We start from the raw sequence: 16,637 nt of genomic DNA on the forward strand, positions 1-16,637 counted from the left end.
AAGTGGAGGTCACATGTTTCCTGTACATGATTTCTGTGCAGAGTGGAGCTCCAGTAACTGCAGTCTGCAGCACATACTGAGCCATCCTGTTGTTTTTATTTATTGAGCCTGAGATTTGCAGAAATACAAGATATTTTTGGTAGGTTCTGTACTTTGTTAAAGTGCTGACCTTAAAGCGGAGTTACAGTGGTTTTTGTGTTTATTAAAAGTCAACAGCTACAAAATGTGTAGCTGCTGACTTTTAATAAACACACACTCACCTGTCCCAGGATCCAGCGATGCCGCCGCCTGAAGCCTCGGTTCTCTCCCTGGCGCCGGCATTACAAGTGTGGGCCTTGCCTTGCTGCTTCACAGCCGGGTGTGCACTACGCATGCACGAGTTGCGCTGCGCCTTCTCAATGGCCAGGCAATCTTCCTGAAGTAGGACAGGAGAACTTCCGCTGAAGTGGGAGCAGGGTGCCTGTCAAAACTAGATAACCCCCCCCCAAAAAAAAATGACATGCCAAATGTGGCATATCAGGGGGTAAGGAGTGCTTAAAGCGGAACCTCCACTTTTGGGTGGAATTCCGCTTTAAGTTAACTTTGTAAACTGGATTCATTTGTAAAAGCAATTGTTTAGCATTTACCAAGGTCCATTTTTGGTGTTGATGGAAGTTCATGTTTATGTTGGAAGAAGAATGCAATCCATGTCTCTAAGCACAATTTTTTTGGCCCACCTTCATGCCAACTAACAGGGCCAAGATTGAGACACACATGAATGTTTTATGGTTCAATGGTATGTCTGCATTAAACCTACATCTTCTTGAAAATCATCTATGTTCTGGTGCAATTATTATCCACTTGGCGATCGTCCAGCCACATGGCCACTGTAGACAAAGCAATGTACTGGTATGTTGCTGCCTACTCCCAGGTTTAGGGCGCATGTTCGGCCCCACCTGGCTCTCGCTGTGATTGTACACAGAGCCTGTCAGCAAGTCCCGGCCAATGATTCACATCCAGGACCAGCTGATCGGCTGTGATGGGAAATTGAGAGATCATTAGTATAAAGCAGCACACTGTGCTGTCAAGGAAGACATTGTTATTGTATGACCAGCATATAATATATTACAGTTCTGTCTGAAAATCGTCAAAACAGTCTTTAATATTTTTTTCTTGAACTCATATCCGTGCTATAGCCGAATGACGGTTACAGCGCAGACCTACTTTGCCGGGAGGCTGTCAATAGACGTCCTCCCCTTTGTGCGCTCCACCCCCGCACGCCTCCAGCAGGGTGCACGCTGTGATCACCGAGTCAAGGAGACTCGGGTCATCACAGATCGGAGTAATGGGTCGATCCCGGCCCCTTACCACGTGATCAGCTGTCAGCCAATGACAGCTGATCACGTGATGTAAACAGAAGATCGGTAACCTCCACACGTTGACAGCACGAGGAGAAAAAAAAAGCCAATCACCGGCTTCTGAGAAAGGAACATCGGTCCCGAATAGGAAGAGGCGAAGCCGCCTCTTCTTTGCCAACCAGTACCGCCTGCCAGTGCCCACAGTGCCATGAATCAGTGCCCACCAGTGCATAACAGTGCCAGCAATCAGTGCCACCTATCAATGCCCACAAGTGGTGCCAATCAGTGCCACCTAGCAGGGCTGCCTATCAGTGTTACCTGCCAGTGCCCATCACTGCCACCTATCGGTGCCCATTAATGCAGCCTATTGGTGCCCATCAGTGCAGCCTCATCAGCGTACATCAATGAAGGTGAAAAATTACCCGTTTGCAAAATCTATTAACAAAATCTAAAACGGTTTTGTATTTTTTTTTTTTTTTTTTTTTTATTTCGGTCTTTTTACATTTTTTTAACAAAAAATAAAAAAACAGAGGTGATCAAATACCACCAAAAGAAAGCTCTATTTGAGGGGGAAAAATTTAAAAAATGTCATTTGTGTACAGTGTTGTAAGACCGCGCAATTGTCGTTCAAAAAGTGACAGCGCTAAAAGCTGAAAATTCGATCATGTGTGGGCTCCAGCGGACTTTGTTTTCTCAAAAGTTTGATGGACTTAGATTTGAAACATGTTTCAAATCTATCCGACGGACTCGAGTCCGGTCAAAAAGTCCGCTCGTCTGTATGCTAGTCCGACGGACAAAAACCGACGCTAGGGCAGCTATTGGCTACTGGCTATGAACTTCCTTGTTTTAGTCCGGTCGTACGTCATCACGTACGAATCTGTTGGACTTTGGTTGATCGTGTGTAGGCAAGTCCGTTCATTCGGAAAGTCCATCGTAAAGTCTGTCGAAAAGTCCGCCGGGCAAAGTATGCCGTAAAGTCCGCGGCATTACATTTAAAGTAAACTTTTACATAGAGGCAAGCCACATAACGTGGGAGCAGGGCATATTACATGCAGGCAGGGCACATTTGAACAGGGCACATTACAAGGAGGCAGGGATCATTACATGCGCACCGGTGTGAAAGGGGTCCAAATAAAAAATGTGATCTCTTAGCCTGATATTTACCAGATTCAACCTCCAATAGTATAGATACAGTATATCTCTTCTGTCTGTTATTCTCAGAGTAGATTAGAGAAGTTTCTCCCTAAACTTATAGTTGGTTATTTATATTTACCACTGCATAGAGATTTTTAAGAATACATTTTTTTTAAACTTTACATATTAAATTATACACCACACTTTTTTTTTAAGGTTATTATCCGATTAATCGAAACAATAATCGGCCAACTAATCGATGAAAATAATCGTTAGTTGCAGCCCTAATATCTTCTCTATTAGTATATACACAGTGTATCTCTTCTGTCTGTTATTCTCAGAGTGGATGAGAGATTTTGCTCCCTAACCACATAGTTGGTTATTTATATTTACCACTGCATAGAGATATTTAAGAATAAATTGCCTTTATTTTAACTTTACATATTAACTAAATTATACATCACATTTTTTTTAAGGTCCGATTAATTAATTAATCCAATTCATCGAAACGATAATGGGCCAACTAATCGATTATGAAAATAATCGTTAGTTGCAGCCCTAGCTGTGTTTAACCCTTTGATCACCCTAGATGTTAACTCCTTCCCAGCCAGTGTCATATTTTCAGCACTGATCACTGTATTAATGTCACTGCTGATGTCAGTGGCAATTAGTCCGTTCCCCCCAGCGGCAGTTAGTGTCAGATCACACTATCACAGTCCCACTATAAGTCGTTTCTCTCCACCATTTGTAGTATAAAACAAATACAAAAATAAAAATTCCAGTACTTATCCCATAGTTTGTAGCCACAATATATACACTTATTGGGATTTTTCTTTGTTTTAAAAACATGTAGCAGAATATATTTAGGACAAAATTTATGAATCAAATGAATATGTTATTTCTATTACAGACAAAATCTTATGCCGATGCAGGATTCCATGCCAGTCAGTAGGACATTATCACTGCCACCTATGTAAAAGAACAATTATACGCAGGGTGGATATGGAAAGGCATTTATTGTTGTGTGAAGTTCCTGCAGTGCCGAAATCGCCACTCCCTGCACCCTTTCTAGTAACGATCCCATCATCCACTGTACCCTCTCCAGTGCCGATACCACCACCCTCTCCAGTGCCGATACCACCACCTGCTGTATCCTGTCCAGTGTCAAGTCCACTGTCCTCCACATCTTTGCTAGAACACAAATATGCATTGCCATCTGTACCGGCCACAGTACAGCAGCATGAGACCCACCATTCTGCTACTAAACGTCTTAGACATGGTCCACACCTATGCGTCTTTTGGTGCTTTTTGCAGAAACGCACTACAGTTCATTTAACATGGTTTTCTATGGGACACGTTCATCTCTATGCTTTTTTCAGCCACTGTGCATTTGGAAAGGATCAAGGACTTTTTTCAACCAAAACTGCTTTTTTTGGTTCAATATACTTCAATAGGGAAGGTGCAGAAAAGCATGTTGTGCGTTTCTGCAGCAATTTGTGTTTTCAAATCTGCCCAACAAAAATTTGGCCATAAAAAAAGTAAATTGCAGCGAAATCGCGTATGCAAAACGCACAGCAAGAAAAGCACTGCAGAAACGGATCAAAAGCAAACTGCATAGGTACAGTGGGGAATAGGTAGGGGGATTATAGCGGTGCCAGGATTTTAAGTACTATTTCATAACACACAAGTATTAAAAATATAATATTTTATTAACATATTAAAAAAAAGGGTATACAAGAAAAAGTATACGCAGCAAGGGTGTAAACAAAGTGGGATATACAGAACCAGCATATACAGCAATACTGCAAGAACCAGCCAGTTGTGTGACGGCTGGTCTTGTTAACAGATACAATGTTCCTACATGTTTCGCCAACATTGGCTTCCTCAGGGAAAGATGGTTATACCTGTATTAATTTTGTGAGTTCGGTAATTCACAATGGGCGGACTTATGCCCCGTACACACGGTCGGACTTTGTTCGGACATTCCGACAACAAAATCCTAGGATTTTTTCCGACAGATGTTGGCTCAAACTTGTCTTGCATACACACGGTCACACAAAGTTGTCGGAAAATCCGATCGTTCTAAACGCGGTGACGTAAAACACGTACGTCGGGACTATAAACGGGGCAGTGGCCAATAGCTTTCATCTCTTTATTTATTCTGAGCATGCGTGGCACTTTGTCCGTCGGATTTGTGTACACACGATCGGAATTTCCGACAACAAAATTTTATCTCCTGCTCTCCAACTTTGTGTGTCGGAAAATCCGATGGAAAATGTCCGATGGAGCCCACACACGGTCGGAATTTCCGACAACACGCTCCGATCAGACATTTTCCATCGGAAAATCCGACCGTGTGTACGGGGCATTACAGTCCCCCGGAGTGAACCGAAGATCCTATGTCATAAATAGGGTGGCTGCAGGGGGCGAAAAAAAGGGCAGTCTGTATCTTACTAAAAACAAGAGAAAATAAGGGCGCCCAGTGTGCTGATTATCATGTGAAAAATTGGATGGAGTCACAGATGAGTTGTTACCATAGATCCAGCATAGCTATTGAAGAAATTAATTGGACCATGGAAATGCAATAGGTCTAAGTTGATATGCTGAACACAGCTGAGCTATGCTAGTTTAAACTGACAGCGGGTGTGGGCGCCCTTGAACACCGGTGCCGGAGCGAAAAACCTTTGTACATTGGCTGAACGAAAGAATGTCATTTGAAAATTTCACTTGCTTTTAACATTCAGTTTTAAAATGAATGTAATTTCTGAACAAAAATCACATACACTGTCTGAAAATTCCTTTGACTAAGAAGTTTTCTATTCTGCTCCTTCAAATTTTCCCATCACTGTGGTCGAAAAGAACGTTGATTTTTCCTAGTAGATGATAGGCTCAGCAATGGCATGCAATGCCAAGCTGCTGCTAACAAAGCAAACAGAATATTGGCATTAAAAAGGGGATCAACTCCAGAGATAAAATGATAATTCTCCCGCTCTACAAGACTCTGGTCCAGCCGCACCTAGAGTATGCTTGTCCAGTTCTGGGCACCAGTCCTCAGGAAGGATGTACTGGAAATGGAGCAAGTACAAAGAAGGGCAATAATAAAAGGATTGGAGGATCTTAGTTATGAGGAAAGGTTGCGAGCACTGAACTTATTCTCTCTGGAGAAGAGACGCTTGAGAGGGGATATGATTTCAATTTACAAATACCGTACTGGTGACCCCACAATAGGGATAAAACTTTTTCGCAGAAGAGAGTTTAACAAGACTCGTGGCCACTCATTAAAATTAGAAGAAAAGAGGTTTAACCTTAAACTACGTAGAGGGTTCTTTACTATAAGAGCGGCTAGGATGTGGAATTCCCTTCCACAGGCGGTGGTCTCAGCGGGGAGCATTGATAGCTTCAAGAAACTATTAGATAATCACCTGAATGACCGCAACATACAGGGATATATAATGCAATACTGACACATATTCACACACATAGGTTGGACTTGATGGACTTGTGTCTTTTTTCAACCTCACCTACTATGTAACCATGTAATTTGACCCCACTAACGATTATAAAATTGAACGAACATTCTTAAAATTACTGGTTTTTTTTTTGTTTTTTTATAGAAAGGCTTTTTTTTTTTTTTTTTTTATGGCCAGCATATAATTATATTGCAGTTCTGTCTGAAAATCGGCAAAACAGTCTTTAATTCCTTTTTTTTATTTAAATAAAAAATTGGATCTCGGAGTCTGATGATATTTACCAGATTCAACCTCTAATAGTATATACAGTATATTTCTTCTGTCTGTTATTCTCAGAGTGGATTAGAGATTTTGATCTCCAACCATATAGTGGTTATTTATATTTACCACTGGATATAGATATTTAAGAATAAATTGCCTTTTTCTTATACTTTACATATTAACTAAATTATACACCACACTATTTTTTTTTTTTTCGAGTAATCAGATAATAACAATCGGCCAACTAATGGATTATGAAAATAATCATTAGTTGCAGCCCTACTGTGAACGCTGGGGTAAAATCAGAGTGCACGCCGCTCTCCCTCACCAAGCTAGAGAATGTGCCGCGCTTTGATTTAAGGCAGACTGGGGCGCGCTCCGATTTTAGGCAGAACGGCACATGCTGTGATATACCCAAGCATTTACAGGAGGAGGATGCAACTTCCCCCTCCAGATCTGCCCCACTTCCCAGCTTCCATCCTCCTGAAAACAGCACTCTAGCATTAGTGGGGACTCAAATTTAAGGCGTAACGAAGCGCACACTCCAATTTTAAGCAGAACAGGGTGTTAACTCTGATTTAAGGGGGGGGGGGGCGCACACTCTGATTTGCCCCACTATTCAGATGAGGAGAATGGAACTTTCTTCCTCCAGACCTGCTCTGCCTCCCAGTTTCCAACTTGCTGAGAATGTGACTCTAACATAATCGGGAACGTCTGATTTGAGGGGGGGGGGTATTAGATCATAGGAATGGGGGGCTTGTCCTCACTGCTGCACTCTACATGTTCAGCCGGCTCAGCAGGAACTGGATGACTTTCGGTATGTGTGTAACGCCAGGGTTTGGCAAATTTGCTGTGAATCTAGGAGCCAGCTAAAAAAAAAAAAAAAAGTTAGGAGCCAGGCGCCCGGAACTGCATGTCCGGGGTGTCAAGCAATAGGAATTTGACAGCAAACTGACAGTCCCATATATTCAGCAAAGAGACAGCCCAATCCAGCAGAGACACCCCCACATAGCAAAGAGATAACCCAATCCAGCAGAGGTAGCCCAATTAAGCAAAGAGACAGCCCAATTCAGCAAAAAGACATCCCCATTCAGCAAACAAACAGCCCAAAAACAGCTCAGCTCACAGGTATAGAAAGTGTGCAGCAACAATGTACTGTAGCACCTACGCATTCAATGGGCAGGCCAGTCCATGATAGCTCCCCCCTTCCTCTTCATTGCCATCAACCAACCAAACTCAGTGATGCAACATGCAGCCCTTCAGTCAGTATGACTGAATTGCGCTCCACCACCAGTCATGTGACCCTGATGCCCTGCCCACCCGCTGCCACCAGCCAAACAAAGATGGCTGTAGAGAAGTTAGCAGCTTTGGACACCAAGAGTGAGAGCGCACAGCAAACTCAGAAGTCGGGACAGCAGGCGCAGAACAGTGAATGGGGTGAAAAAAGCCCAGGTGCCAGGATGCAATTTCTAGTCGCAATTGTGACCTGACGCCCTCTTCTCTGCCAAACGGTCCTGCTGGAACACCAGCATTCAATCAATTATTGTAATCTGGCAGGGGGTAGCTCAATGGGAAAGATCTCTGCATCACACATTGTTGTGAGGATCTGTCAGGTTTTTTTTTTTTTACATCTGCACTATATACACTGTTTTATATGGTATACATTTCCGACTGAAGCACTTTGTCTCAACAGCTGCGGGTTTTAATTAAGTTATTTTTTAAACGTAGGCTCAAAGTGATGTCTTTTTGGAGGGAAGAAAAAGAGCCTGTAATGAACACCTTTATTTTATTTTTTATAAATGAATCCCGTGTACCAAAATTGATTCTGCTGAATCAGTCATAATTCTTGCTGTGAGTGACCCTCCAAGCACCAACTGGCCCAACCAAAGTTGATTTAAAAATTGACTAAGCTGGAGGGAAAATTATTGACCAAACAGCAACTGCATCCTACCAGATACTATGACTACCCGAGTACAATAGCCGTCAGTAGAGATTCCTCAATCCACACAGTTTAGCATGGATGAAGGAATCAACTAACTTTTCTCTTGTTCATTCCACAGGATAAATAAAAGAAAACATTTATTGATGGCTTTAGTTCCAAGAAGGCCCTGATGTGGTTGCACAGTCTGCACTAAGGCTTAATGTACATGGAACGTTTTTACAACCTCTCCTGAACGATTTAACTTGACAGATAGTAACCCACGTTTAAAACGTCCGTTTTGCCGCGTTTATGTTTTTTTTTTTTTTTTTTCCAAAATAGCCAAAAATGAAAAATGTCTGTAAACGAAACGCAGCTAAACGCAAGTTGCCGCATTTGGCGTCTGAACTCATTTTTTTTACTTCAAAGAAAAGCCTATAAACGACATTAAATGAACCTGTGTACACGTACACATAAGATAACATTGGATGAGTTCAGGGGCAGATGAAAAAAGCATCCAACTGCCTCTGAACGTCCGTTTACCAGCAGCAGTGTACATGAGGCCTAATAGTACGTCCAACCCTATGCCTGTGTCTGCTGCACCAGACAAGTGTATACATCGGATTTTACCTCCTAGCACCTCAAGCCTATAGGGATGAAGAGTAAAGCAGAGATGGGCAGCGTACAGTGGGACCTGCTGCATTCCAGGGTTTTTAATATAAAGGTACACCAATACTTTAAATAAACATTCCACCTCTTATGCCATGTTTTATTTTACGCCCATTTTTAGTATGCAAATATGGTCCCGTCTCCTACCCCACCTGCCCCTCAACAAACCTACACACACCCTTGCATAAATCGTGAAATTTTGGCATTGATATTGAAAATATGCCAAAAATTTTGTTTTCATTTAGGACAGTGATCATATGAAGCCATTTATTATCATATAGTTGTTTGGCTACTTTTTAAATTATAATGATCACAGAAATCACCCTAATTGGCCCCGATAAAAAGTTTACATGCCCTGACATGTTTGGTACAGACACACAAAGTGACACACACAGGTTAAATTTCAGTTAAAGTGGTTGTAAAGGAAGGTTTTTTTTTAACTTCATGGATGAAAGGTAAAAAACCTTCAGTGTGTAGCAGCCCCCTCAGCCCCCCAATACTTACCCGAGCTCCATCTCTGTCCAGCGATAGGCACAAGTGCCTCGGCCATCCCTGACTCTCCCTCCTTGATTGGCTGAGACACAGCAGCGACGCCATTGGCTCCAGCTGCTGTCAAAGTGAGTTAGCCAATCAATCGAGAGAGAGAGAGATAGAGAGAAAAGGGGTGGAACGGCGGCTCTATGTCTGAATGTACACATGGTGCTGCCACTCGGCTCGGGTGCCCCCATAGCAAGCTGGAGAGAGGGGCCAGGAGCAGCAAAAAGGGAAGAGAAGGATCCGGGCTACTCTGTGCACAACCACTACACAGAACATGTTTGTTATTTTTAAAAGGAAAAACAAAAAAAAAAAATAGACTTTAATATCAGTTTAAAGGTTAAAGCGGTTGTAACCCAAAAAATAAAAATACATGTTCTAAAATACCTGGTTGATTCTGCCTGTTCCTGTGTCCCCCTTTGGGAACTGACCACAGTAATCATGGCTGCTGATCCGTGATACTGTGGTCAGTTTACGTGTCTCCATCAGCCTGCAGTCTATCCCTTTCCCCCTCCCTCTCTGCCTTTCAGCTCAGTCTGTGTGGTGAGAGCCGATCTCCCTCCTGCCGCTATTTCCGCTGCAATACATAACCCTATTGCCTGCATCATCTGTTTTAGAATGATCTAAAGTACTGTGTGTCAGTTTTTTTAGAATCCTAAATACCTTCTTTCACAGCGCCGCTATGCGGTTACGTGACCTCCCTCTGCTGACCGGCTGTTGTCAGAGGAGAATCTCAGGCCGTCCCGATGCTCTCCTTAGATCGGGGAAGGAGAGCAGAGGGGGATCATTTGACAGCAGAGCAGCAGTGTAAGAAAAGGTATTTAGGATAAGAATTTAAAAAAAGACATTTAGGATTAGAATTTAAAAAAAAGACAAACAGTACTTTAGATCTTCATAAAACAGAGAGGATACATGTTATAGGGTTATGTGATTTAACAACCACTTTAATTTCCCACATCAGTTTTTTTTTTCCCAATTGCACTTGGTGTCTGTGTATAAATAGTCAATGAGTTTGTTAGCTCTCATGTGGATGCACTTAGCAGGCTAGATACTGAGCCCTGGGGAACAGAAAAGAACTGTCAAAAGACCTGCATAACAAGGTAATGGAACTTTAAAAAGATGGAAAAGAGATATTGAAAGACATCTAAAGTAATGTTGCACCAATACCGATATTAGGCATTTTCGCTAGTGTCGGTACTCGCGAAAATGCTCTGATACCGAAACCCGATACCGGAAGTGACATCAGCTGTGGGCAGGACGCCTCCTCCTCCCCTCTGGCAGTGGGGTTCAAAGCAGTACACACCTTACGGTGCCAGGACAGGGGGCGGGAAACTCCTCAGCACAGTGGGAACAGTCTGACAGCTGGCCACACTGACACTCCTGCTACCGGCTGTCTTATCATTATGCAGCACCGCCGCGATCCTCTCCTGCCTCTGTAAACAAGAAGAGGGTGGATGATGTCATAACTCCTCCCTTCCTGTACAGAGAGAGAGAGCTGGCTGCTAGGCTGGATGGTTGCTACCCAATGACAGAGTGGGTGGGTCGCCAAGGGCAAGGGGCTGGACAACATCAGCACGTGTGTTTCTATAGTGTCAGGCAGCTGTGGAAGTGTCCCTGGAAGCAGAACCGAGTATTGAGGGGAGCAAGTCCTGCAAACAGGTTAGTGTAGTATGTACAGTATAGTGTCAGCAGGGTACAGACCGGTCTTATACACTAGCACCATACAGTATATACAGACCAGTCTGTCCACCGACACTGTACTGTATATGTTATATACACACCAGTCTGTATATAATGTACAGTACTGTGTCATTGTACAGAGTGGTCTGTACCTAACGTCCAGTACTGCGTCCTCCTAACGCCCTGGTACTGAGCCCTCCTAACACCCTGTTACTGCGTTCTCCTGCCCCCCGTGTTGCCTGCTCCTTCCCCCACCAGCTGTCATCTCTGCCCCCATGTCTCCCAATGACCCTCCCATCCCCATCCTCTTCCCCCCCAGCTACCCAACTACCCTGCCCTCACCCCCCCCTACGCGATAGGTATCAGTAAATGGTATCAGTGAGTACTTGCAAAAAAGTATTGGTACTCGTAGTTAAAAAAGTGGTGTGGTGCAACCTTAATCTAAAGCCTTGAATATGTCAGTCAGTACTGTTCAATCACTTAATAAGAAGTGGAAAATTTGGGGATCTCTTGATACTATGCCAAGGTCAGGTAGACCAATAAAGATTGCAGCCACAACCACCAGAAGAATTGATTGGAATACAAAGAAAAATCCACAGGTAAACTCATGAGAAATAAAGGCTGCTCTGGAAAAAAAAAGAAGACCATGTGGTTGTTTTTCTGGAGCACAATATGACGATACTTGAACAAAAATGAGCTGCATAGTTGAGTTGCCAGAAAGAAGCCTTTACTGCGCCAATGCAACCAAAAAGCCTGGTTACGATATGTATGCCCGACAACACCTTGACACACCTCACAGCCTCTGGCACACTGTAATCTGGAGGGACCAGACAAATAGAGCTTTAGGCTGGGTCCTCATACAGGTGCATCTCATAAAATTAGAATATCATCAAAAAGTGAATTTCAGTAATTCAATTCAGAAAGTGAAACTCATATTTTATATAGATGCTTTACACACAGAGTGATATATTTCATGCATTTCTTTCATGTAACTTTGATGATTATGGCTTACAGCTACCTAAAACCCCAAATTCTGTATCTCAGAAAATTAGATTATTACATAAGACCAATTAAAAAAAACAATTTTTAATACAGAAATGTTGGCTTACTGAAAAGTATATCCGTGTACAGTATAGTATGGACTCAATACTTGGTTGGGGCTCCTTTTGCATGAATTGCTGTATACGGTTGGCAAACGGTTAATTGCTTGTCAACCAGCTATCGTAATTAAGGATGAGCTCCGGCGTGTTCGCACACCCCACGTGCAGAGCCCGCCAGGAAGTCGGCACGGCGATGCGCTAATCACAGGCTGTGAGACATTTCTTGATCTCTGCAGCCACACATCGGGAAATGTCTCACTGCCTGTGATTAGCGCAGCGCCGTGCCGACTTCCTGGCGGGCTCTGCATGTGGAGTGTGCGAACACGCTGGAGCTCATCCTTATACAGCAGGATGGCACAGCTGCGCAAATCACCGTAGCTGTACGTCGGGCGCTTTACGAGCAATAGCAGGCGCGCACACGGCGCTGATGTACGTGGCTGGCGGCCGCGATCGCTTTACAGAGAGCCAGAGCGGGGATCTGTGAATATAAACCAACAGATCCCCATTCTGACAGGGGAGGAGAGACAGATCTGCTGTTCCTAGTGATCAGGAATAAGGAGGAGCTCAGGCGTGTTTGCAACTCCACCAGGAAGCCAACACTCCGCAGCGCTAATCACAAGCAGTGCGACATTTATCAATCCGCGGCTGTACAGATCGGGAAATGTCTCACTGCCTGTGATTAGCGCTGTGGAGTGTTGGCTTCCTGGCAGGCGCGTGGATTTGCAAACACGCCTGAGCTCAGGAACAGCGAACTCCCCCCCCCAGTTAGAAACACCTCCCTAGGGAACACTTAACCCCTTGATCGCCCCCTAGGGTTAACCCCTTCCCTGCCAGTGACATTTATACAGTAATCAGTGGCTATTTTTAGCACTAATCGCTGTATCAACGCCAATGGTCCCAAAAGCGTCCAAAGTGTCCGATCTGTCCGCTGCAATGTCGCAGTCCCGCTAAAAATCGCTGATCGCCGCCATTACTAATTAAAAAAATAATAAAAAGTTTCAAAATTGTCGCTCTTTTTTTGTTTATAAAATAAACACCACAGACGTGATCAAATACCACCGAAAGAAAGCTCTATTTGTGGGGTAAAAAAAAAAAAAAAAAAAAGGACGTCAATTTTATTTGGGTACAGTGTTGCACAACTGTCAGTTGAAGGGACGCAGTGCCGAATCGCAAAAAATGGCCTCGTCATTAAGGGGGCAAATCCTTCTAGGGCTGGGGTGGGGGAATGTGTAAATATAATACAGAGATAGCTCTGGCAGCAAGAGGGTTATATAGAAAGTGCAGTGTGTTCCTTAGTGGTTCTGTAGTCAGATGTACACAGGAACCGCACTGCCAGGCAGATTCCTCCTCCATCTAATGACAGGGAGAAGTTCTAGTAAACAAAGTACACAGGTCATGTATACAGGGATGGGTGTATACAGGGATGGGTGTATACAGGGATGGGTGTATAGGTGTATACAGAGATGGATATATACAGGGATGGGTGTATAGGTGTATACAGGGATGGATATACACTACTCAGCACTCGGGGGGGGGGGTCACACACCACATATACTCAGCACAGTACCTGAGGCCGGACAGTGTGCACGGAGGAGGTGCAGGAAGACGGAGCCCCCCAGCTGTACAGCAGCCATGTCTGTGAGGACAGTGCGGGTAGAACACTGAGCTCGGAGCACACAGGAAGTGCCGCATTGCCCAGCACCGAGTCCTCTCTCATCCCTTCCACATACACACTCCACTACACGCTTCAACTTCCCGCTACCAGTGAGGCCGCAACCCACACCGACTACAGCCAATCACAGAGAGTCACTAGTATCGGGTCCGGTTCTCTGCGGATAGAACGAGGGTTGTGATTGGCTGTGGCGCTGCACGGCTCCACCCCCCTCTTACTGCAGTAGTGAGGGTGGGTGGCGATGTAGTGTGATTTGCAGTGTTGAAGCAATTGCCCCTATGTAGTCCTAATGTACAGATCTCTATAAATAAACCAGAAGACATGATTACATTCCTCAGTATATGAACGTATTACATAGGAAATATCTAAACCCTTGGTGCCCAACCTGTAGCTTGGGGGTTAGCAATTTGTTTGCAACCCTCTGGAGTCTGGACCCTGCAGACAGTGACACTGATCTGTATTCCCTATTATTGTCTTGTCATAGCAGCAAGATCTAAAAGTTGGAAATGATCCCATTGCTCCACATACACGTCTCTGGACTCAAATGACACTTTCTTACACATAGCTACATCTACCTGATTCCTACACTGACCACTACACTAACCTACTTGATTTCAAAACTGACCAACCTGATTCCTTTACTGACCATTACACACTACACTGACCACTACACTACACTATACTGTCCACTACACCGACCACTACACTACACTGACCACTATAATGTCCACTACACCACACTGACCACTATACTATACTGTCCACTACACTGACCACTACACCACACTGACCACTATACTATACTGTCCACTACACTACACTGACCACTACACTACACTGACCACTACACTGACCACTATACTGACCACTACACCACACTGACCACTATACTATACTGTCCACTACACTGACCACTACACCACACTGACCACTATACTATACTGTCCACTACACTACACTGACCACTACACTACACTGACCACTATACTGACCACTACACCACACTGACCACTATACTATACTGTCCACTACACTGACCACTATACTATACTGACCACTACACTGACCACTACACTACACCGACCACTATACTGTCCACTACACTACACTAACCACTATACTATACTGTCCACTACACCGACAACTACACTACACTGACCACTATAATATACTGTCCACTACACTGACCACTACACTACACTGACCACTATACTGTCCACTACACTACACTGACCACTATACTGTCCACTACACCACACTGACCACTATACTATATTGTCCACTACACTGACCACTACACTACACTGACCACTATACTGACCACTACACCACACTGACCACTATACTATACTGTCCACTACACTACACTGACCACTATACTGTCCACTACACTACACTGACCACTATACTGTCCACTACACTACACTAACCACTATACTATACTGTCCACTACACTACACTGACCACTATACTGACCACTACACTACACCGACCACTATACTGTCCACTACACTACACTAACCACTATACTATACTGTCCACTACACTGACCACTACACTACACTGACCACTATAATATACTGTCCACTACACTGACCACTACACTACACTGACCACTATACTGTCCACTACACCACACTGACCACTATACTATATTGTCCACTACACTGACCACTACACTACACTGACCACTATACTATACTGTCCACTACACTGCCCACTACACCACACTGACCACTATACTATACTGTCCACTACACTACACTGACCACTATACTGTCCACTACACTACACTGACCACTATACTATACTGACCACTACACTGACCACTACACTATACTGTCCACTACACTACACTAACCACTATACTATACTGTCCACTACACTGACCACTACACTACACTGCCACTATAATATACTGTCCACTACACTGACCACTACACTACACTGACCACTATACTATACTGTCCACTACACTGACCACTACACTACACTGACCACTATACTATACTGTCCACTACACTGACCACTACACTGACCACTACACTGACCACTATACTATACTGACCACTACACTGACCACTACACTACACCGACCACTATAATGTCCACTACACTACACTAACCACTATACTATACTGTCCACTACACTGACCACTACACTACACTGACCACTATACTATACTGTCCACTACACTGACCACTACACCACACTGACCACTATACTATACTGTCCACTACACTGACCACTACTCTACACTGACCACTACACTACACTGGCCACTATACTGTCCACTACACTACACTGACCACTATACTATACTGTCCACTACACTGACCACTATACTGTCCACTACACTACACTGACCACTATACTATACTGTCCACTACACTGACCACTACACTACACTGACCACTATACTACACTGTCCACTACACTGACCACTATACTACATTGACCACTATACTATACTGACCACTACACTACACTGCCCACTATACTGTCCACTACACTACACTGGCCAGTATACTATATTGTCCACTACACTAGACTGACCACTATACTGTCCACTACACTACACTGACCACTACACTATACTGTCCACTACACTGACCACTACACTACACTGACCTCTATACTGCCCACTACACTACACTGACCACTACACTACACTGACCACTACACTATACTGTCCACTACACTGACCACTACACTATACTGTCCACTACACTGACCACTACACTACACTGACCACTACACTATACTGTCCACTACACTGACTACTACACTGAACACTACACTGACCACTACACTACACTACAATGACCACTACACTGATCACTACACTGACTACTACACTA

The 16,637-nt window shown here is 43.9% G+C and overlaps 1 protein-coding gene across 1 annotated transcript in view; it reads right to left on the bottom strand.

The window, feature by feature from the left end:
- Positions 1 to 13,897, bottom strand: part of BRCA2 (BRCA2 DNA repair associated) — a 121,484-nt gene extending 107,587 nt beyond the window's left edge. The window contains exon 1 of the mRNA XM_073613344.1: positions 13,671 to 13,897. Coding sequence (XP_073469445.1) covers positions 13,671 to 13,737 — 67 coding nt within the window. The 5' untranslated portion in view covers positions 13,738 to 13,897. The remainder of the gene's footprint in view (positions 1 to 13,670) is intronic.
- Between the last annotated feature and the right edge of the window lie 2,740 nt (positions 13,898 to 16,637).

This window comes from Aquarana catesbeiana, linkage group LG02, assembly GCF_042186555.1.
Source record: "Aquarana catesbeiana isolate 2022-GZ linkage group LG02, ASM4218655v1, whole genome shotgun sequence".
NCBI classification, from domain to species: domain Eukaryota; kingdom Metazoa; phylum Chordata; class Amphibia; order Anura; family Ranidae; genus Aquarana; species Aquarana catesbeiana.